Source organism: Nomascus leucogenys, chromosome 13, assembly GCF_006542625.1.
Source record: "Nomascus leucogenys isolate Asia chromosome 13, Asia_NLE_v1, whole genome shotgun sequence".
In the NCBI taxonomy this organism is placed as follows: Eukaryota; Metazoa; Chordata; class Mammalia; order Primates; family Hylobatidae; genus Nomascus; species Nomascus leucogenys.
This window is the reverse complement of record NC_044393.1, coordinates 103,941,744-103,965,806: the sequence shown is the minus strand read 5'-3', so window position 1 is coordinate 103,965,806 and position 24,063 is coordinate 103,941,744. Positions and strand designations below refer to the sequence as shown.

General features: G+C 43.2%; 1 protein-coding gene across 5 annotated transcripts in view; it reads right to left on the bottom strand.

The window, feature by feature from the left end:
- The window catches only part of RBM33 (RNA binding motif protein 33), a 138,542-nt gene that overhangs the window by 8,645 nt on the left and 105,834 nt on the right, over positions 1-24,063 (bottom strand). For 2 of the 5 annotated variants that reach the window (XM_030826282.1, XM_012512333.2), the window contains exons 15-16: positions 8,799-9,008; positions 6,162-6,350 (exon numbers count right to left, since the gene is read on the bottom strand). In XM_030826282.1, the coding sequence (XP_030682142.1) occupies positions 6,162-6,350; positions 8,799-9,008 (399 nt within the window). The remainder of the gene's footprint in view (positions 1-6,161; positions 6,351-8,798; positions 9,009-24,063) is intronic. The other 3 variants (XM_030826283.1, XM_030826284.1, XM_030826285.1) reach the window with 2 other exon arrangements.

Genomic DNA, 24,063 nt, shown 5'->3' with positions numbered 1-24,063 from the left:
GTCTCCAAATTCAAGGGCATCAAGAAGGCCTGCAAACAGGCTACCCCAGAAGCATCGGCCCTGGTCTGGGGACATCACCGAGACAGGCCAGCAATGAGGCAGCCTGTGAGGCAGTAACGGAATTGGTTTTTTTCTGAAACAAGTTCAGTAAAATATCAGACTTTCTCCCTTCTTTCTGAAATAAAAAATGAATACAAAAGAAATTTCTTGATAGTTTCACTTCTCATTAACAGGAAAAGTAAAGCCCCACAACGTGGTCTCCTGGATACATTCTCAGCAATATGGCTTGCAATATGGCTTTCTGGACTTTGAAATTCCGCCTGTATTTCTTGACAGAGACCTGTTTTCTCTCCCAATCTGCCAGACTCATATTTCAGCATGCACCCCTTTTGTGTATTAGCCTGTGAATGATATTCAGTCACTGAAACAATAGAGCAACTTCCAAAGAGAAAATGCTATCTGTTCTGTTCCCAGGTTAAGGGGCTGTGTGGAGTGAGTGTCACTTGTCCATCCCAGCCTAACCCTAACCCTAACCCTAACCTAGGTTAGAGCTGCAGCAGCCGTGCCTCCGGGGTTCTCTCCGTTCTTCCGGCAACAGCGTTAGCATGCTCAGTGCTCCAGGATCCTGGGGGGTTTAAACAATGCCCAAAGTGAATGAAACAGTTTCACACAACAGCTGCCAATACGGTAGCAGAGCTTACTGTGAGAACTATAATAACGGACCTTCTCTAAACTTATCTTGTCTAAAAATATAAAAATTCCTTCATTAGGAATGGATAAGGAAAATTAATTTCATATATCGTAAAACAATGAACAACATTCTGCAATTCACAGATAGAATCTGGATTTTGGAAGTACTATACTCAAGCGAGAGCCTGTCTCCACAAAAAAATTCAAAAATTAGCCAGGTGCAGTGGTGTGCACCTCTAGTCCTAGGTACTCAGGAGGCTGAGGCAGAAGGATCCTTTGAGCCCAGGAGGTGGAGGTTGCAGTGAATCATGATCACAGGATCACACCACTGCACTCCAGCCTGGGTGACAGAGTGAGACTCTGTCTCCAAAAAAAAAATTTAAAAAAAATAAAAAATAAAATATCAACAGTTCTTTTGGGAAATAACATTTCTAGATACATGTGGTGACTTTATTTCCTTTGGGCAATTTCACAATGTGAAATGAGGGCATCAGGCTGCCAATCGTACAACATTTGGTATCGGGTTTTACTTGTAATCCATGTAGCTTAAAAACCTCGATTTGATTGAGGAGCTATCCGTGAAGAAAGCATTAACTTCCAGTGAGATTCTTCAATCAGAGGAATGACATGGTTTTCAGACACTCAACATAATGAACAAGTCTGCTGCCCTAACATTTGCTTCCTGTCTAGCCTCTCTACTTACATTTTCGTACCTTCTTTCAGAAATAAACCCTGTTTTCTAGATACAAAATTAAATTGTAGAAATTGCCAATATTCAACCATTTCTGACCTACCAAAATGACAAGTATTCGTGATTTATTAGGAGCAGAAGAAAAGAAACTTTCCAGTGAAAGCTTAAAGACATGGTCGCCAGCTTCCACTGTGAAAATATACACCTCTATACAACTCAGCAACACGCTATCATAGAGTTAAAACTTTTCTTCACCCACAACAAACCAAAAGTTAGAATTTGTCTCCAGTCTACATACTGACCTATGTAAGGACCTCCTTCTTCACCCCCAGCCCCACATAACATACTGGCAGGGAGAGGGGAAAGGCTGGCACACCAGCTCTCACCCTGACTGGCTTTTCATTTTCAGAGACATCTTCAGACAACTTCTGAGGAAATCTCACTGGACTACTATAAATAAGTAGCAAATGCAAGTTAAAAGAATACACTTCAGCTGGCAGCTTCCCACATCTGTACCCAGCAATCCCATCCAGAACCATAAGATTGAATCAACAACCACGCCACCTGGCAGCAAAAAGCTTCCATGTTGTTCAGAACCCTAGCCTCTTTTCCCCATGAAAAGTTCTTCCTCTTTTGAGGAAGAGTCTGTGCATGTGTATACATGTCTGTGCATGGCTGTGGTTGTGTGTGTGCCTGCATGTATAAAGATAACTAAAATGTTACAGGATTACAATGGATTCTGCAATCCTAAACACCAAGCTCTTTTTCTCCCTCTGGCCAACAATTCTAGCACCTTAAGGAATCACTTAAAGGAAAAAAAAAAAAAAGATATCAGCTGCTTTTAAACACAAGTCAAACTGCTTAAAATAAGCCTAATTTATAAATCGTGAGAGATGTAAATTCTTGAGCGCCACCCTAGAACAGAGTACGACACTAGAGGGGTGGCGGAGGCACTCCCTGGCAGGGAGGGCCGAGCCCCTGCAGAGCCTCAGTGAGCCTGCTAAGCATTTCTGTATGGAACGGTGTGCAGGACTGGCCCGTGGGGCTCCCCTCTACACACAGGTCATTGTGCGACCAACCTCCTGTTGGAAATAGAGCGCCTGAAGCCTGCACACGATTCCAGTGGTGGGCTGAGCGGTAAAGAAAGGTTCACAACAGTGCTCTGGGCAACTCCAGCCCACACCGAGTTTTCTGCCCCATTTCATGTTTCCATCTGTTATCGTAACATGCTGGGTCTTCCTGGACACCAATTCTGGTACTTCCCCTGAATTTCAATGTTTGGGCTCTCCTGCACATCATGTGATCACTACGGGCGCGCTGCTCCTTTTGCTCTGGTATAATTTTAAAACGTCTCCTCATCTCTCCTTTTCCCTTTTCATTCCTGGTTGTCCCATCTTCCCTGTCTTACACATGCTTCTCCTCTAAAGCACAGACAAGCTTTGTGTTCTCACACAGGTCTCTTCAATCTTCCTCCTCCTTTTGGAATGATTAACAACCGTGTTCTCAGAACCCTGTGGGAGAGCCTCCAGTTAACCAGCCTTTCCGCTGTGGCTTCCCATCCTGTGCCCACACACATCTGTTCTTTAAGCCTGTGAGGTGGGCTTTTCTGGAATCCATGTCTGACACTGCTTAGTGTTTTCTTTCTCAATTGTCCAAACTTCAAAACCACTCAGCTGCTTACTCAAGATTCCAAGATTTTCTACTTCACCAACCAGGCCTTCCTGCAGTCAGAACCAGACATAAAGGGGCTGTCTTCTCGGTGATCCACTTTATCTTAGAAGCAGAAGCAGAATCGGTCAGTCAGACGCCGAGATGATCCCACCTTCCACCGAGTTCACAGGGCCTCCATGGTGGGCTGAGATCCGCTCTGCAAAGGGCAGATTCTTTTCTGAGCGGTGCTTTCTACGTTTCTATGCCTACCCCCAAATCAGCAGTGTCAGGGAGAGCATCCTGCGCTGCATCTCCGAGGGCTCTCCTCAGCAGCCTCTGGGGGACGGCAGCCCCCCTGGCCTTGGGAGCACAGCTGACTCGGGAGAAGTCGGTCACTGCGGCCCAGCCAGGGAGGCTGCGCGCCCACTCCCCTTCTTCCCACTGCTTTAATGTGCTTTCCTGCAAGAAACACAGATGACGGTTTCTTGCTTCTTTCACTTCCTTCCAGATGACACCCAGGAAGAACGAAAGAGTTCATATGTGGTTTATGAGTAGACAGAAAAAAAAAAATAGTCTTCGAGGAATCAAGTTCTTGTCAAGTTACAATTTCTGAAACATGGTTACAGTTTGAAACTTTTTGGAAGACCATCTTCCGGTTATGACATTTCTACGAAATCTTCTCATTCTTCCTCACTCTTTGAGTCTATAGATAAATGTCTTTGAAATGGACTTTCTGGAGAGGCTTATTAATGTAGTTTAAGGAAGTAAAACACTAATCTGAGAACAAAACTGGCTACCACATCACTGGTACACTGAGAAAAGTCCTCAAATTCCATGGGTTTAAAAAGTATAGTTAACATGCAGTTACAGCCGGGTGCGGTGGCTCACGCCTGTAATCCCAGCACTTTGGGCGGATCCCGAGGTCAGGAGATCAAGACCATCCTGGCTAACATGTTCAGTGAAACCTCGTCTCTACTAAAAATACAAAAAATTAGCCAGGCGTGGTGGCATGCGTCTGTAGTCCCAGCTACTTGGGAGGCTGAGGCAGGAGAATCACTTGAACCCGGGAGGCGATGGTTGTGGTGAGCCCAGATCCCACCACTGCAATCCAGCCTGGGCAACAGAGCGAGACTCCATCTCCAAAAACAAAAACAAAAAATAACGTGCAGTTACTAGAATTTTCTACAATTAAAAGTCCCAAAGGAATGAATACAGGTCCTCCTGGTGTAGACACCACCTGGCATTACACCAGTGAACACTAGGTGGTGCCATATCCCAAAGAGACAGAGACTCGACACTATTCCAAAACATTTAGGATAAAAAATATTTGTGGCTCACGCCTGTAATCCCAGCACTTGAAGGAAATGGAAGCAAACGGAAGAAAAAAGAGACCATATAAGAGGTCTATACAAACCCACAGTACAAAACGCAAAATTCAATTTAAAAGACAAGACAGAAGTTAGCTGGTTTGGCAATGACTCCAAGCATCTTCTCACAATGTAGGCTCTGAGCCTAACTCAATGCTGTGAGAAGCAAACAGTACTTGCTGTTCAGGTATGGATCTTGACAATTCGATCACACTCAAAAATATAAGAAAATGATCAAGGCTACACATGATGAAGCAAAATTCACAAAAGTAGCAGGTGACATATGAAAACAACAGTGCAACCCTTCCGCCCACAGGGAAGTACAGATCACCCCAAAGACAGGAGGACCAGCAGGACACTGGGCCACACACGTGAGGCCTCGCCAAGTGCACCCGTCTGTGGCTCCCAACAGACTAGGCTCAGGGTTTTTTCACCTGGACTCACTGCTACACAGTTACTGGACCAGAATTCTCCGTCGCCATTTATTTTGAGAATCTCAGATTAGGATAACCACATTTCAATCCATCTAAAATGCTCTAGTGTCTACTGTGTTCCTGCAAATTAATCCAGATTATGATCAACTGTTTTGAAATATCCTTAAACATAAACTGTACACTTCTAATAGCTGATAAAGTATTCCTAACTGCACCACTAGAGAGCCCGCTCTATCACAAACAGAAGCCAAGGCTTTGGGTTAACTTTCCACTACTACACACCAATAAAAATGAAACCTATCTCCCCAGGAAGCCAATAATGAAGATGGCAGCAATTAAACCCAAGTAACATGTATGTTTCTGGAAGGGTTTTCATCTATTCATTTTTAGGAACTGTCAACAGCAGATGGAGATCTAAAACATGTACATTAATTACTTGTATCAACCCTAGTGTTAACATGTTTCCAAATTCACCCATGAAGCTAGAGGCTGTAAGAGATTCTTGAAAGAAAGCACTTTGGACTCCTCAGAACTCTGACATGTACTCTGTGCATCCAAAAATGTCTTATTTCCAAAGTGCTCTGCCCTCAGACACACCAGATTCCGCCACGGGATGCAGGGTGCATGGCAATGGCAACAATGGGCACCACAGGTGGCACCTGACAGGGAGGCCAGAAATCGGACTGAACAAGCAGGTGGCTTCTTCGCTGGGTCGGCTACAGGGCTCTGGGCCTACACAGACCAGGAGTTTCCGTGGAAAACCTGTTTCCAATGGACCTGGAACTGTGTTCCTTTTCATGCATCTCATTTGCAGCCAGCTCAGCAGGCATGTTTCAGCATTAGAGTTAGCCAGCTTTAAATTAAGAGATGAAGATACAGTCCAAGATACTGTCATATTTGTAAAATCTAAACCAAGTCACAGTTATTTAGCACATGAAACTATTTCTGGAAAGCAAGGAAAAGAAGGCTAAATACTTTAAAATGTAATGTTATTACAAATAAAACAAGTCATTTGATAGAACAAAAAATTCTGTATGTATGTGTGCAAGTGTGAACCTTCTATGACAATATGAGGATCTCAAAGGATAATCTGTTCAGCTGGAGTATTTATTTCTTAAAATTTATAACTAAGAATCTGAAAATTTCAAAATAAACATTTGAGGCAAATGTTCTGATATTAAGTATGCACAACAGGTTATTTGTCTTATTTCCCAAGTATTATTTTAATATGAAGTAGCCAACACAATGGGCACTGTGTTTTAAGTCAAGAAATGACTTTGTCTTGGGACACAACCACCCATGGCACAGATGCCACCCCCAGGCGGCTACCTGAATGGGTCCCACTGACATCAGCAGGCTCTTCAGCTGGGCATCCGTGGTGGACGAGGACAGCCCCTCCACAGACACCACGCAGGGCTGGGGCTTGCACTCCACCACCCGCAGGTTCTGCTTGTTTGGCATCAGGCGCCCCCGGCCCATGGGACCGGCCACTCCTCTGCCTCGTCCGTGCATGATGGCCTGGTGACAACAAAGGAAATACATTCAGAGTTTCAAGCCTGAGCTTCTTCCATAGTCACTAAGATATAAAAGTGAACAAATAACTTAGAATCCATTAAAATATACCATGAGCTATAGGATTTTCTGTAGTTTTCTATCCACTATCAGACAATGTTTTAATAACTAAATGAGACAACTATATCCAGCAAGTTTAAGTGTAGGCGGAGGAAGAGGAGGGAGCTGACGAAGCCTGCACCTCCTCCAGGGGCCACACACTTGTGCTCGGTGGGTACTGTGTCATCATCATTCTGTGTAGATCAGGCACCCATCGGGGCTGAGAAACTTGCTGCAAATGACAGTTAAGAATTTGGATCCAGTCCTGAGAGTCCCAGAGCCCCCATTTCTCCTAGCGTAGTATAGGCTGGTTTAAGCAGGACCTGTTATGCACAGTGCTAAGTCCACCTTACAGTCACAACAAGCCACAGCATCATGTACCTGACTCCGCTGGCAGAGACTACATTTGCTACCCTGTAACCCTCCCAGGCAGATTCTGCAACCAGAAATTCAGCCGTGGCTGCACATTTCCATCGTCTGCAGGCTTTTCAAAAGAAACAAAACACAATTGTGACTGAGGACCCAGGCACCCCCAAGTATGATTCTGCTGGTCTAAGGCGGGCCCAAGCTTTATCATTTTTAAAAGCTGCCTAGGGTTCAAAACTACTGCTCAAGGAACTTTTAAAAAAGAGGAAACTGCTGAACTTTCCCACACTTTCTCCAGATTAGAAAGTCAGAGAGAACATATGTGCCCGATGTAGCCTAGGACAGCGGTGAAGCGCAGAAGGCAGGGTGGGGATGGACGGCACTGGGTTTCCAGATGGTCTACCCGAACTCTGTCGGGGAGTCTGGGCAGAATGCAAAAGTGGCCTCCCACTCCATCACAGAAAAAGGCAGAAAGTTAGGCGGAAACTGGAATAGAACCTCAGGACATGAGTGTGCACACACACGAGGAAACGAAGAGAAAACCTCCACATTTCTTAGTACTCTGAAGAAGGCAGCAAAACTATGCCTGTGAAGTAAGTTTTAAAACAGTTGCAAGGGGTTATTTCAAGAGAAACCACACTGGAAAATGCACATGAAAAGTTGCAAGTTACAGTTACCCTGGCTGGAAATCAGTAGTAACTGACTAGTCTTCTGTTCTAACTAGAGTAAGTTATGATATTAACAATAATATCTCTAACAAATGCCTACTTATAAGCACCAAGCACCAGGTTTTTTTTAAATGCATCTTCTTATAAGATGCTGAGAATTGCTTAAATAAGAAAGGAAACATCATGATCCTCATTCACAGGGGCGTTTACGTTTAAGTTGAAGAAACTCAAGTGTGCTGTGTGTGTGCGTGTATGCAGGGTGTGTTTCTAAGGCCTTTCTCATCATATATCCAGGGATGGCACCTGAAGGAAGAAAATTCAGACCGCAGCAATCTTTAAAGAATCCATCACTTTAACACTGGCATTATCACTGAATCTGTCTATACATCTGTTTTCTAGTACAAAATGGAATTTTGTTTGCTCTCATATCATGCAGTGTTTATGAGATAAGACAAAGTAACTTAAATACTTCAAAAGGAGCCAGAATAGTCTTAATAGTAACACTACTTCTAAAGTGACGAGATGACGAGGGAGGATGAGCGGGCAGAACTGCCATCCTCCAGAGCGCAAAGCAGGGCTGCGCCCAGGTCTCCCTCTGCATAGCTCCACCCAACAGGTGCTACTGGCTTCTGCACCAAGAGGGCACTTCACTCTCAAGACTTTGGGGAGCCAGAAAGATGCCTCACTAGAAGCTGAGGGGAAGGGCACTCTGTCACTTGTGTACAATATGACAGGATGTGCTCCTAGCACACAGACGGTCACTCCAACAGAAAGGGGGATGGTGAGCACCCTTGCTTCCTGCCTGACAGCCTGAGCTCAGAGAAGCTCCTTCCAATCCCCAGGGTTAAGGGAAGGATTAAGGTGCTGGGAACTGTGGCCTAGAGCAAGTTACGTCATCTCCAAAGACCTCAGTTTCCCCTGTCTGAACTGGGGCCATGAGCATGCACTTGATTTTGCATTTGTAAAATTTCTGGTGAGTCAGTGAACAGAGGAAGGAAAGCATGCTGACACGCAGCAGCAGGCACTGTCCCGAGAGCACAGCAGATGCTGCTGGGTAGACAGTTCAGAGCGGCGGGAAGCAATCGCACTCCTGGCTGGCTGTGGGTGCTCTTCTGGGTTTGTTCTGTGAAATAAGTCAGGAGAGGAAAAGGCTTTGGTGAAAATGTTAATGTGTTTTCAAAGCCAGAACAAAGGAAATGATGGTTCACTTATGAATGTGAGTACTACTGTGTGCCATGCGCTACAAATTGGAGTGCGTCTGAACACTGCCTCACACCTGCCTTCGCGTTTCCAGGGCTGTGCGCAAGGCAACAAGCAGTACCTTCTTCGCCGGGTGAATTCCTTGGATGCTTTTGATCCCTGGAGGGACAGGCGAGTGCGCGTGGGGCCCCACTGGCAGATGTGGGGGCTGCTGGAGGCCCCCCCTGGTCAGCGTCACCTTGCGGGCAGGCTGCGGTCCCACTTCTGGAGGCTGGGGAAGCCGCTGGGGCTGGCCTTCTGGGTGAAAAAAGCCATCGCTCTCTCCTCCCTGCTGAAACCAAGAAGGCGGCACGTTGTTCAGTGTCTGCTCCACCAAACGCTCCTCCCCAGCATTAGGAAGCCCACCTCAGCCAGTGTTCACCCACAAAGCAAAACCATTTCAAACAAGTGTGACTCGAAACTTGTCATTTCACTAGAGCCAGTAAGGACATTTCTCATTGGAGAGTGGTCAGGTTCCAACAGTATGTTTGAAATTTCAAACACTAAGATGCCCTTTAATTACTGTATTCATATAACAGGTCTGCGATTAAAATAAATGCTGTTGAATTCCGTGAAATACTGGTTATCTTCAAAATACTTCATTATGCAACACGCATTTTCACTTTCAGCATGCATTATTCACTTTCAAGAGCATTCTTGTTAAAATGTACAGTTTGCATGAGCAGTGGTTTTAAACTCTTAACTCCCATTCCAACCTACCCTAAGAAGGCAACGAGCCCAACTCCTGCTGGTTGCGACTGTAAGTCTTCCAAACCCATCATGGCGCCTTGCACCCCCTCTGGATACAGGAACTTCAAATACTCTGACCTCTCCAATACAGCGCTCTGAAGCGCCGAAGAGCATCGCAAAATACTGGCTAGAAACTTCCCTTCCTTCTGCCGAGCGTTAAAAGTGCCATCAGCAACTACAGAGTATGTGGATTTCCAAGAAGCGCACTTACTCTACGAAGCACCTTAGAAATATCAGGAATCTTAACTTTTGTGTTTTATTAACAGTCTGTTCATCGATCAGGAGGCAAGTACACCTTGGAACTGCGCCACCGATGTTCATACATCCAGGCAGCAGAAAAATGTCTTAGGGTGGTGCCTATCAGCTGCTTTCAGTACTGAGTAGTGTTTTTCCCAAAGAACAGCTGGAGGCTGGGAAAGAACCGCAAGGACAGCAGACACCACCCTGATGAATTATGTCAGGATGGATGCTTGGACTTGAAAAGGAAGATGGAGGCTTTTATTAGCACCAGGCCCACTCTCAACATCCACAGGGAGGGAGTGTCAGTCATGGGATAGTAAACCCTCCCCACGGGGTGCTTAGCTGTGCCAGTGTCTCCGGGGCAACCTGGTCAACCAGCTCAGAAGCAGCCCACATAGCCTTGTCCCGCTCTTCCTACCAAACGTATCTTGTGGAGACCAAACGGAACAAAGGGCTCTGCAAAAAGAAGGAACACGGATTGGGGCAAGACGCATGCAGCTAAGATTTCTGCTAAGACTGTACAAAGTAACAGGGACTCAAGAAAAGATGAGATGAAAAATGTCACACAGGAACCGGTGGCATGAAAAAGTCTGCAAATTTTCTCTCTCCAAAACAAGTGCAAGCTGGACAAAATTTCCCAAAACAACATTTGAGGACTCTGGAAATCAAAGAAAATGAAACAAATGGAGAAGCATTTATTCCTGAGCTGTGAGGACAGTGCAGTGTGTGGCAGCTCCATGAGCACAGGGCCGAAACTCAGTAAGGCCTGAAGTCCCCCAGCAGCACTGGCCATACAAGGAGCACCCTCGGAGGGAAAGGTGCAGGGAAGCCCATGGGTCTGTAAGCCTCTGGTCATGGTTCAGTTTGGAACAAGCAGCACACCAGCTAGAAATCTGAGAAATCTAATGAGGAAATTCCAGAACAGAAAGTGCTAGAGAAGGCCTAGATGGGCTCTCCCCACATGGCTGCCTGGGAAGCCCCAACCCACACACAGATAACTGGCCACGGGGGGCCGTGCAGGGTCCAGAGACCTGAGCACAAGCTCGTCCCAGGCGCTGCCTGGCCACTAAGCTACGCAGCAGTAAGGTCAACCCCTAGGAAGCTAGGCTGAGAAATAAAAATAATACAAACACTGAACAAAAAAATATTTAAACAGAATGAAAACAAAAACACAATGCATCAAAATTCAGGGGGTGCAACTTAAGCAATGACATCAAAAAGGAAAAACATCTAAAACCAGTAATTTGAGTTTCTACCTCAAGAAGCTAGTCCCCCTTCCTCAAAAAAGGAAATCAAACCCAAGTAGAAGGAAGGAAAATGATAAAGATGACAGCGAAAAGCAATGGCATGGTAAAAAGAAAAAAGAAAATCTGTGAAACCAAAAGTTGGTATTTTGCGATCAGCAAAAAATTGATGCTCCTTTAAGGATACTGACCAAGAAAAAAGGAAAGAAGATAAATTACCAAAAGAAGGCAACAAAGAGGGATCACCGCAATGGACCCTAAGAAATTAAAAAGACATTACAAGCAACTTTACATCAACACACTAGACAATTTACATGAAATGAGCAAATTCCATGAGACACAAGTACCAAAACTGACCGAAAGAGAAAATACAAATAGAACTCTAAGAAGTAAAGACAATGAATTAAAAACCATTCACAAAGAAAAACAAAGACCCAAATAGCTTCACCAGTAAGTTTTACCAAATATTTAAGGAAGAAAGACTACCAAGCTTACGCAATCTCTTTCAGAAAACAGAAAAGGCAGAAGCACTTCCCCATTCATTCCTGGGCCTGGTATTACCCTAATACAAGGCCAAAGGCATCAAAAGAAAAGACAACTGCAAAAGAATATTCCTCATAAACATACATGAAAAAAAATCCCCAACAGAATATTAGCAGACTAAATCTAGCAACACGGAAAAGGGATCACACCTCATGACCAGGTAAGGTTCATCCCAGAAGTGCAGAGCTGGTTTAACACCCCCCAGTTAATCAAGGGAACACACTACACAAAGGAAAAGGACCGTGGGTACATCTGCTATTGTCCAGCCAGGGCTGCGGGTGACTGAGCCAGATGGGTTCTCCCACCTAACGCTCTATGACTCTATCATGTGAATTATCATCGCCTGAAATGTGCTGATCTTACTGGGAGTCACTCCTGTCTTACAGGGGCTACCCCCAACCCCCACATGAAAATGGAGGCACTGTGAAAAGGCAGACCGCTTGCACAATCCAAAGTCAGGCTGGTAGTTTGTGCCTCTTAAACCTTCTCCACAAGGTCTTCCTACCCAAGGTGTGAGCAGGTATCCCACCACAGGCAGGGAGGGCCTATCCTGAGTACACAATTTTTCAGTCTGTATCTTAAAAAGCTATGTGAATTCTCTCTAGTTTTATACATGCTTGAAATTTTCTATACTAGAAAGTTTTAAAATTTAAAAATATATACCACATACCCTCATCTTTCATGAGAACCAGTGACCATTAATTTATCCAAAATCCTATTGCAATGGTGTTGCCTGACAGTACAATCTTAGTGTGAGATTCATAAATTCACTATGCACATGTTCAGCCGTACTGCCAATGAAAACATTCCTCCTCTTTACAAGCACGAACACTTCACACCAGCCTCCAGGGCCCATGTTAGGTGGAGGGGACATCAGACCACTCAGTTCTCCACACAACTCAGCAACCTAACAGTCTTACTGACTGTGATTCTCCAACTTCTACCCTTTCCACTAAGGTGGGAAAATGCATGGATTGTGGAAGATTTGCTCTCTAAGAAGGACTTCCATCGTATGAACTTAAGCAATCTAAATCAACTCCCTGGTAGCTTAACCAACTAGGTCTCCAAGGATGCCAACCACATTTGCTATTTTGTAAGTGCTTGAGAGAAGCCAATGGTTTAGACCCCAGTGAATCTCTTTTGTTCACCATACCACAATGTCTCATGCACATAGAAGGCACTGAAATATTTAGTGAATAGATCAGTAAATACTAGATTGTACTTTTTAAAGCTAAGTAGTTCTGAATGTGCTAAAAGAGATTATAGTATCAGAATACTAGGTTATAGCCACTGTCAACCAGTACACACATATTTACTACATGTCACTAAGATAATAAAAGGCCAACTTTCAGCCCAGCAACATGAAGTGTCACATGGCAGAAAAAGAGGAGACAGTACCTTTGGCCTAAAGGGAACGATGTTCACAGAACATGACGGACGGCGAGACGAATGCTACGACCGCTGTTTCCCTGGCAATCCAGAGCTAGAAACAAGATGGTCTAGAGAGGAAACTTTAACAATAGCTGGCACCAAAAGGAGGATGTTGTTATTCGTGTGTTGTAAGGTATACAATGTGCATGTGTATTTGGGTGATACACATAACACTGTAGTAATTTGATAATTTTTAACTGTGCTTTGGGAGGCCGAGGCGGGCGGATCACGAGGTCAGGAGATCGAGACCATCCTGGCTAACACAGTGAAACCCCGTCTCTACTAAAAATACAAAAAATTAGCCGGGCATGGTGGCGGGCGCCTGTAGTCCCAGCTACTCGGGAGGCTGAGGCAGGAGAATGGCGTGAACCCAGAAGGCAGAGCTTGCAGTGAGCCGAGATCACACCACTGCACTCCAGCCTGGGCGACAGAGCGAGACTCCATCTCAAAAAAAAAAAAAAAAAAAAAAAAGAGCATAAACATTGAGTCAATAAATACCCCGAATAAGAGAAAGTTCTCTTCATTGTTATTTTGGGTAAGAGACTGGTGAAAATTTATGTCTGGTGATATTAATGTCAGATAAGAACTCTGAAAAATAAAGTTGTAAACTTTTATTTTCCATTGAAGGAAAGTTTATTTTTTAGGTAGGCTTGATCTCTATTTAAAGTTCAGAAATACAGATATTACAAAAAGCCTTTCCCTTCCTCATCTGTTTCAAAAAACCTAAAATTTCCTTATGTAGATCTTGTAACATAAAGAAAGGGTCCTGATGTGATGGTGTCATACCTCGTTGATGACTTTCTAAGCAATGGCCTGAAAAGACAGGAATAAGGCCTGTGATGAGACAGTCCCTGCAGACAGAGACCTCACCTCCTAGTGCCACCTCTGCTCATTCCGTGGGGCCGGGTGGGCCTTCCTGGGCCTGCCACTGCACCCCTGACTGCTTGGGAAGCTCTTGGGCCCTGACTGACAGACTCTTCGGTCCCCATGGCAGGTTGGGATGCAGCTACTTGGTCTTTCTTCCCAGTGGGTCTGGTTCTTGGTGGTCTCTTGCTTCCTGGAGGTATATGCACCACAGTGTCCTCAGGGCAGGCAGACACCACAAGACACAGAAAGTGGGGTGCTTCAGAGTCTTGTGATGCCGACTACCCAACTTTCAAGGAAAGACTCTTCCCACAAAACTGCTCAGCAGAAAGAAGCCCTGCCTGGGTAAGCTCTGGAGCTGCTTATATCCAAGACAAGTTTTTGTACCTTATACAGCAGGGGTCCCCAACCCTCACTACCAGTCTGTGGCCTGTTAGGAACTGGGCTGCATGCACCGCAGGAGGTGAGCAGCAGGCAGGCAAGCATTACTGCCTAAGCTCCGCCTCCTGTCAGATCAGCAGCGGCATTCGATCCTCATGAGAGCATGAATCCTACTGTGAACTGCGCATGTGAGGGATCTAGGTTGCCAGCTCCTTATAAGACTGTAATGTCTGATGATCTGAGGTGCAACAATTTCATCCTGAAACCATTCCCCACCGCCGACCCCAGTCCGCGGAAAAACTGTCTTCCAAGAAACCAGTCCCTGGTGCCAGTAAGGTTGGGGACCCTGTTATATAGCAACAAATGGGATCATAAAACTTTATAATGGAAACTTTCAAGGCACTCCTGGGATCTTAATCATCAAGAGTTTTGGTATTATTCAATATATTCACTTAGTACTGGCAGTGAAATAATCCATAGCTCATATCTGTTGAATGTCTACAATAGGACAAGAAATGTACTAGGGTCTGTACAGACGTTGTTTTCCTTCAGTCCTCCTGATGTAGTTTTGGTATTTTGTCCCTCCCCAAATCTTCTGTTGAAATGTATCCCCAGTGCTGGAGATGGGGCTTAGTGGGAGGTGTTTGGATCATGGGGCAGATGACGGTGAATGGCTTAGGCCATCCCCTTGGTGATAAGCAAGCTCTGAGTTCACAAAAGATCTGGCCATTCACAGTGCGTGGCGCATGCCCCACCCTCCGCCCCACACCACCACGCTCCTGCTTTTGCCATGAAATGCGCCTGCTCCCCACTCTGCATTCCACCATGATTGGAAGCTTCCTGAGGCCTCCCTAGAAGCCAAGCAGATGCCGGCACCATGCTTCCTGTAAAGCCTGCAGAACCCTGGGCCAATTAAACCTCTTCTCTTTATAAATTATCCAGTCTCAGATATTTCTTTATAGCAGTGCAAGAACTGCCTAATACACCTCCCTGAGAGGTAAGTAGATTGTCCTCATTGTGCCCATTAAACAAACTTCAGTCACACAATAAGCGCTGGAACATCTTTGTGGCTCCAAAACCAGGGGAGGAGTTTACACTAACATATTTTGAAACTATTTTCAGAGAGAGCTGAAACAGGATCAACAATGAAATCCCTTTAATTAAATGAAGGGCTACTATAATGCTGTGCTTCTGAGTTTTTCTGAAGATCATGCTAAGCACTGAAGGTTTGAATATAAGTAAAAGGTTGTTTCATTTTGAAAGAAAAAAATGAATTTTTTTTTCTAATTAAAAGAACAATTATTCCCTTTTGACTTAGCATGAGGAAAAGCTAATTCTACAGAACAGTTTCAAGTTCCTGGGTTTTACTCCAGTTCACACTAGAATGTGAACTAGCATACACATCCCTAGGTTGTGGCCAGGAGCGTAGTTTGGATCAGGTGAACAACTTCTACCCACGGGTCAAATTCTCCCATTGACTCTTCGATTCAACAACTTGTCCCTTTGGATTCTGTGGATCACATTCAAATTTTACTTTATTAGTAGTTTTGTTTTTGAGAAAATTTTCATTTCACCTTTCCCAATGGACAGACGTTAACTTCAAGGTACACTTCAGCCCATACTGTGGCTGATACTACAACCTCTGTCAAGAAGTAGGCAAGCATTACTCTGAATGGCATCCAATACAGCTTGGTGGTCCTAATCATTACTTGTAAACTGACAAGTCCTATTTTAGCCACAAAATCAGGTATTACAACAGCCATGCTAGGGAAAGGAAAATACGGGTTTTGATACCACCCGGATACCGTAGATGCTACCCACCACCAAGCTACCCGGCTATCTGGAAATTGCTGGTGACGTTTCTGCCCAAACTTTGCTGCCTACTTTGCAACTTGTGCTTTCGCCTGAGGTTTTACCATTCACTCCAACTCACGGGCAGCACACAGTGACATTCGGCCTCTCCTGGGTTTCCAATATGCTCAGATTAAACATCACAATCCCAGCTTCCATTTCATGTCATCTCTTAGAACAAACAGCAAGCAGAGTGCACCACGAGAGGAGTGAACTGCAACGCGCTAGACTCACACTTGGCCCAATTTACATGGCGGGATCAATGTGGAAACAACGCTTTCAATTCCCTTTTACTGCATATACCAAAACAACTTCCTGATTTTGACTTTTGATTTTAGTATGTTGTAGTACAAATATCCAGGAACAAATTCTTCAACTGATTACATCTGAGAAACAAATGTATTACATATTTTTATACCTATACTCACACACATAGACAAGATTTGAATAAGAACCAAGCCAAATTAAATCTACCCATTTATAAGTCTTCTGTAAGGTTACAGTTATGCATATAATTACAGCATTGAAAGAGATCCTAAAATTACTAGTACTCAGTTAAGTAAATTTTAAAATACTGTTGATTCAAATTGAATTTTAGAAGGCTGTTATCTTAACATCCGCATATAAGTGTTGTATGTGGGTGACAGACTACATTCTATTCATAAAAAGTATGTTTGCTTTGAAACTGAATTTTTCCAGGGTGGTGTTCGCTTTTTAACTCTTTAAACAACACTAGGTTCAGACAACATTTTAAGTATCTCCTACTTCCTCCAAAGCACATGAGAGAGAAAAGAAGTTTTGTCATCTCTGGTCAAACCAGAAACATTTTTTTCCCACAAATGATTATCTTTTAATGCTATAAAAATCGCTTTTTAGACTAGTATATATATATATATATATATATATATATATATATATATATATACACACACACACTTAATTCAATATATATATATGGCACTATTTGAATTAAGTAAGCTTAGGGAATACTTTTTATCAGCTTAATCATTACAAAAAAAAAGAGGTCTGTAGCCCCCAACATTAGCAGGACAAATTTATTTATAACAAATGGTTTAAATGCATAGATAAAAACACCTATTGATATTGTCAGGGCTTCCTGCAATTTGACAGATCAAATCTTATTTTCATTCTTAAACCCCATGAAGAAGTGCTATCACTGACTTGCATTCACTAGCGAGCAAATTGATTAACCCCCTCTATAGAAATCTCAACTCTTGATTATACCTATCAGACGCTAAGCAGCATTATTCTAGAGTGACAACACTTGACAAATTCCCCAACCATTTTTCTCAGCCTTTGTGGCCCTGCTAACTTGTATTAACCCTGATGAAAAATTAATTTTCCTTATCTTCTTCTAAACCCCAAAATCCAAATCCGCCAAACTGGCAACTCTTTCTGTAAAGGTATTATGAAAACCTCTAAAAGATTAATTGCATGTCTTCAGGTGACATTAAATTAATTTCTGTACTCATGACAGACATTTGATACTCCGTACTGAGAGGACAGATAACATTGTCAGGACACACAGAAGGACAGGGGTGTAGTGTCCCAGGGCAGCCTCTTATGAATTCTCCTTTCGATAAGGCCATACTTCACTGTCACCGCCAATGTTGCTGATCTTACAGTCCAGAGACCTCACTGAACAGGTTTCTATTAACTACGACAATGCTGGGCCTATCCCTGTAATCTTTATAAAGCTCACTCAAAATGTGGACAATAAATGATATGCAGGCTATACGAAGTTTCTAAATATAAATACATTTAGGGCTCCTCTATTGTTTTCTCTGAAGACTACTGGATTAAAGAAGAGAGGGTAAAAGAAAGTATTAATAAACAGGCTCATATTCTCTTCCTTCTCTGCGATAAATTATCCTCATGAAATAGGAAGCATGCAAAACATGGGGAGCACTTCCATCTGAAATACTGTCTATCTGGAACTGGGTCTACACAGGCAGAATTAAAACCAAATCCGTAAGGTTAGAGAGACCAGGGTGGACAGACCTCCTAACCACCAAGCTTCATGAAAGAAAAGGATTCTCTTAGCACATGCATTTGACTTTCTAGTACTGTATGGTGAGAACATGGCACAGTTATTCAAGTGCTTGCTCTCCCTCTTAACAGTCTACCTTTCTGACATCAGTTAGGCCTGGGGAGATCTTTCAAAAGCAAAATTAGCTGGCCTTTGAAGGAACAAACAAAAGCCCTGAGCCTCTGAGGGGATCTCATACCCCAGGATTCTCCGATTTTGACAGCACAAATCTACCAGTCTAAAAAGAAAAGGATTACTAAAGTAAGCCAGGCACCTCCAGATGCTGTGGCTTATGAGGCAGGGTGTGAAGTCTAGCTCTTCCAGCCACACAGTCCCTCACACAGGGGTGCAGCCCCAGGCTCTGAAAAGTGGCCCTTCCATCCTGCCCTGGAAGAGTGGCCCCAAAGGATCTGCTCTGTAGCACTGAGCAAGTTCTGCAGAACAGGTGGCCAGGATCCTATGTGGGTAGGCTGTTGAAAGTTAGGGGAGGGAAGTTACCTAAGACACTGAAGAAAGCAGATTCCCCTTCTGGCTGGGGCGGGTGAGCTAATCCTGATTCCTAACTGAAGGTGAATTATTTCTGATTCACCTGCTAATTTTACTCCCTAACATCATACCCCTAAAAAAATCATAAATTAATGAGTGTGGAAATTCTTACATGTTCAAAATGATTTATGTCCTCTAATGACCAATGGTCTATCCTGCCATGTTTAGAGGCCACATGATTAAGAATGCTTAAAAAGTAGTCTCTTTGGAAATTATCAATTCTGCCCACACTAAGACATTTCAAAGCTCTTAAAAACAAGTATTCATGCACAACTGTTTCTCCCCCAAAAGGAAGATGCTAGACTGTACGTCTTATCAAATAAGTGATTAATCAGGATTCTATAGGCCCTATTTTTCTTTCACTCTTCTGCTATTTGCCTGTTGGCCATTTTACCACTCATTAGCACCTTTAAACAAATGAGGTCAAACTCCACCCAGCCAACTTGGCAGGCATAAGGTGCCTCCCCTGCGCCTCCACGCTCCTCCCCAGCCCCAAGCACCTGAATATGCATCCCTCGTGGCCCCCACCTCTGTGTCAAAAGCCATTTACACTCAGTCTCCCTTCCTGCCTGGTCTTCCCAGAAGTGTCCTGTTGGAAATCCACCTGCAGCTCTGCCCTTCTCATGGGCAGGTTCAGACTGGGAACCTTACTTCTGAGTCGCTTCTATCTGGCCCCTCTCAGCTCCTCCTTAGCTCTGCTACTCATCCACTCCCAGGCGCTGCCAGAGATCATCCTAGGAAGTCACCTTCTGCCAGAAATCAAGTGACCAGAACAGCGGCATCCTCCTGTCTGGGACCTTAGAGGCTAAAAACGTGGGTTCCCCTGAATGACACTCACAAGGTGGAGGCTCTGCCTTTGCATGGGTCTTCACCACAAACAAGTTACCACTGCAGATTTACCACTTAACACAATTCAAACAGCAGCAAAACAGGATGTGAAATATCCCATTTTGCAAATGAATACAGGAGGACTTTCAGGAGGCAATAATAAATTTTTGCATGAAATAATGCCCAGAAGAATTAGTAACGATTCATTTTTTTTGTCTTTTTCCAAATTTTGCTTACTTGTATCATCTAAATGTCAACAGAAACTACTACTTTTATCATCAGAAGTACTTGGGAAAGGGGTAGAACACTGCTAACTCCTCCTTTGCTATTTCAGTAAGAGAGTGCAAGCCATGTTGCCATTTTTAACGTAGTATTTAAATATCTTAAAACATTTATAATGTACCTGAAACTGCCTTACATCCTGGACACACAAAAAAAGACCAAACTCCCACTCAGGTAAGTAGCAGTAACATCAGGAGCCGGCTCTGAAAACACACGGTCAGATGAGAAGACCAGGCTGCAGAAGAGGAACAAAGAAAGGAGGAACCAGTGTGCGTGGGAGCGGCCATCCAGGGAGGCGTCCCAGAAGACGACCCACTTGAGCTGGATCCAAAGTAATAAGTGGGCCAGACGCATGAAACATGGCACATCCAGAGAAGGAGCAGGAGTGACAGTAGCAAATTCTAAGCCCGACCGAAGTGCTGAGGAATTTCCACGGCTTCTTAGACCAGTGGTTCTCACAGGGCGATGGGCGGCCTCAGAAGCATGTCATGCACGTTTCTGCCCAGCTCTCAACTCAGTGCTCAGCTGCGTCTCATGCCTTTCCATGTAACAATACTTAGGTTAGAACCTCAACAAAATTTGCAAATAATGACTGTCAATCTTTTGTTTGGGTTTACAGAGGATAAGGGACTCACTTTAAATATCTAAATAGTAACGTTTAATTCTTAGAACTATCAACTACAATAATTCAAAAAATAAAATCAAAATAGCAAAAATTACTTCCTAATTCCCACCAATGACCTATTTCAAAAAATACAGTATAAAAGCAGTATCCGTATGAGCCATTTTCCTTTCTTTGCAACTCACAGTAGAAGAACAAAAAATGTGCTGAGCGGGCCCAGACAGGACAGCCAAAGCAGTGGGCACAATTGGCTCCCAGATCTCCACTCCGAGGACCTGGAGCTTCCAAGAAGCAGGACCGATTCCAGAGCCCACGCAGAGAAGGAACAAGGTGAGCCTGAGCATCTTCTTGCACCAGAAAGTGAGGACATGTTCCAAGAGTAATGGCAACAAATCAAAGGACACAGAAGCCAGTTTAAAGGGGCTCTCACTGGTCAATCTGGGACAATTCTAACATCAACATAAATAATGACAGTGACAGTTCATTGCATAAAGTAAGAATTCATACACCCATACTGACATAAATAAATGAATAAATAAATGAAGGAGAAGTGTAAATTATCACAGCAGGAATATGACAGCTAACAAACACAGGAGTGTTGGCATTAGAAAAACTTCAGTGCCTGCTAACAGTAGTGAAAATTTGATCAGAAATGGGATATTTACATAGTCCCAATAGTCTCAAAATCTTCGTATAAATTACTTACTAGTTACAAAGGGTAAAACCGTAACATTACAGAGGAGAGACTTGGCAAACACCAATTTTACCCACCCGTCACCCCACCAAAGTTAATCTTGCCAATATTGGACAAACCTCCCAACTGAATGCACTGAGAAGGACCCGATATCCCCTCTGGGGTGTTCCTGCCAAATATGGGCAACCTAAAACCGATCAGGGCAAATCACAAGATAACCCAAATTAAAGGGCATTCCCTCTGCTCTTTAAAAAGGTCAAGGGCAAGAAACAGCAGATTTAGGGGACACTATGAATATAATGCATGATCCTGGCTGGACCCTGGAAGGTGGGGGTAGCTACAGAGGACATAATTGGTCCAGTGAATAAAATCTTAATATGTACTATGGATAAGATGATAGTATCAGTGCACAATATTTTTATTTTTGATAATGTACAAATGTGGTTTTGTAAGAGAGTATCTGTGTTCTGAATCATAACACATCATGTCTCCAACCTACTCTCAAAGGTTTGGGAAAGAAGGTTTTTGTGCATGCAAATGAACAAAAAGACCAGGATAAAACAAACTTGACAAAATGTAAACAACTGGTGAATCTGATAAAGAACATATGAGAGTTTCTCCTACTGTTCTTAAAACTAAAATTATATTAAAACATTCCCTTTCCCACCTCCCCAAGCTCCACAAAAGGGATCAGGTATATACATATCATTCCAAAAGTGGGAGTAACTTTTGAGAAGGTAGGAAGGGAAGAAATTTACAAATGCAGTCCAACCCCACAAAAGCATGATCCCGCAAATAAACTGGGACCTTCGGGATGCAGCATTTTGACAGCCTTTTAAAAATAAAAGCATCACAATTGGACAGCTGGCTTTCCTGCGGGGGCATTCTGTGCTTCTCCCATTTCTCTGTGTGGCCAACAGAATAAAGGACTGTTTACTTAATTTGCCGCCAAATTCTTAAAATTTTATTATCTTGATTAGAATAAAGCAGCTGAATTGGTATTTGCTTTCATTTTCTTAAAGCTCAATATAAACAGCCACTCCAAAAACAAAAACCATTTTCTTTTTCCTTCAACTAAAAGGGTAGTAACATTTACTGAGCTATTATCACATACTCAAGCACTGTACCACTAACTTTACATGATTATGACATTTAATCCTTGCAAGGATCCTGGGAGAAGAGTTGGTTCTCATTGTACTGATGAGGAAACTGGGATTCATTGAGGCCAGGTAACCAAGGTTACAGAGATGCAAAATGAAAACCAAGATGCAAACACTTCAAAGACTATACCATTCCCCCTAAATAGGAAGACAGAAACTGACCACCTAAGGCAAAGAATTTCCCCTGGCACTTGTTTGTTCTAATTCCTTTTTCCTGTGTTTAATCACGCAGAATGGTTTTAGATGACTATAGTAAGTTTACACTAAGTAAATATTTTATACTTTTTACATTTGCTGTTATTACTTGAATTGTTTTTCTGGGAATTATGTATTGGTTATGAACAAAATTATAATGTGACAAGGTTGTTCTTTTGGTTTCTTAAATACTGAAAAATAGCTTTCTGAGAAAATGGGCAAATGGAGAATATTTCTATATTCTAAGTAATTAAAAGAGAACCATTCCATGAAATACAATTCTACAGATGAACTATCTACTTAATAGTCATGATGGCACATGAAATTTTAGAAGCAGTATTTGCTGCTAATACTACTTATAAGCAGCATTAATTTGTTCCTTTTGTAATCTCACCTAGCAAATCCAGACAATAAAATGAGTGGAAAAAAAAATGGAAATTCACATACACAGAAATTGATTAGCCTCATAACAAAAGATCTCTTTCCATTTCAAATTCCCCTAATATTTCCCTTCGAAGTTTTAAATGTAAAATGTGACTTAATTTGATTCACACAGAAATGTTCAAGGATAGATTCACAGCACGTAGCAAGTGATGGCTATTCTTAACCAGGACACAATATGCACTCCCTTTCCTGGGCCAGCGGCCCAGGTTCTGGAACCGGGATGATGGAACCCCAGCCACTCGCCAGGCCTATATTCAAGCTGAGGCTACTTACCAACCAGGCTGCTTTTTCATGTATCAAATCCTTCTCAGCCTATTGTTCCAGGCAGTCACTATCAGTCAGTTGCATGGGCAACCAAAATGAAACCTAATCCTAATCATCATCATCATCATCATCATCATCATTATCCTAGGAGCCCCCATTAAGCATAGGCTGGTTACATAACCTCTTTGAGATTCAATGCACTCGCCTCAGAAGGATGTTGTGAGTACGTGCTAAATACTTAATAAACGATAGCCACTGCCATTATCTGGCATAAAATCACACACTTTATTTCTTTTTTTTTTTTTTTTTATACTTTAGGTTTTAGGGTACATGTGCACAATGTGCAGGTTTGTTACATATGTATCCATGTGCCATGTTGATTTCCTGCACCCATTAACTCGTCATTTAGCATTAGGTATATCTCCTAATGCTGTCCCTCCCCCCTCCCCCCACCCCACAACAGTCCCTGGAGTGTGATGTTCCCCTTCCTGTGTCCATGTTCATTGTTCAATTCCCACCTATGAGTGAGAACATGCGGTGTTTGGTTTTTTGTCCTTGCGATAGTTTACTGAGAATGATGTTTTGGGGACTTAGAAGCATTCTACAAAGAAAATGGGAAGTTATGAAGTGCCTTCTGTGTACCAGAAGCTTTCGTTTACTGATGCCTCACAGCAGACTTACTATAACCCCACTTGCAGATTGGAAATTAAAGTTCAGAAAAATGCAATGACTGTTCAGTGTCCCAAAGAACAGACAACTATTCAAACAGGAGTCTTTCTGCACCCAAAGCCATACTGTTTTACCCCATCACATGACTGCATGCACAGGTGAGCTCTCAGTCCTAGAGAAAGGCTCCAATCTCTACACAGCAAGAAATTCCAGAGCAGCCAACGGCAAAACGCGATGCCAACAATGAGCCCTTGAATCTGCACAGTCACTTTTCAAGCTTTAAACCAAG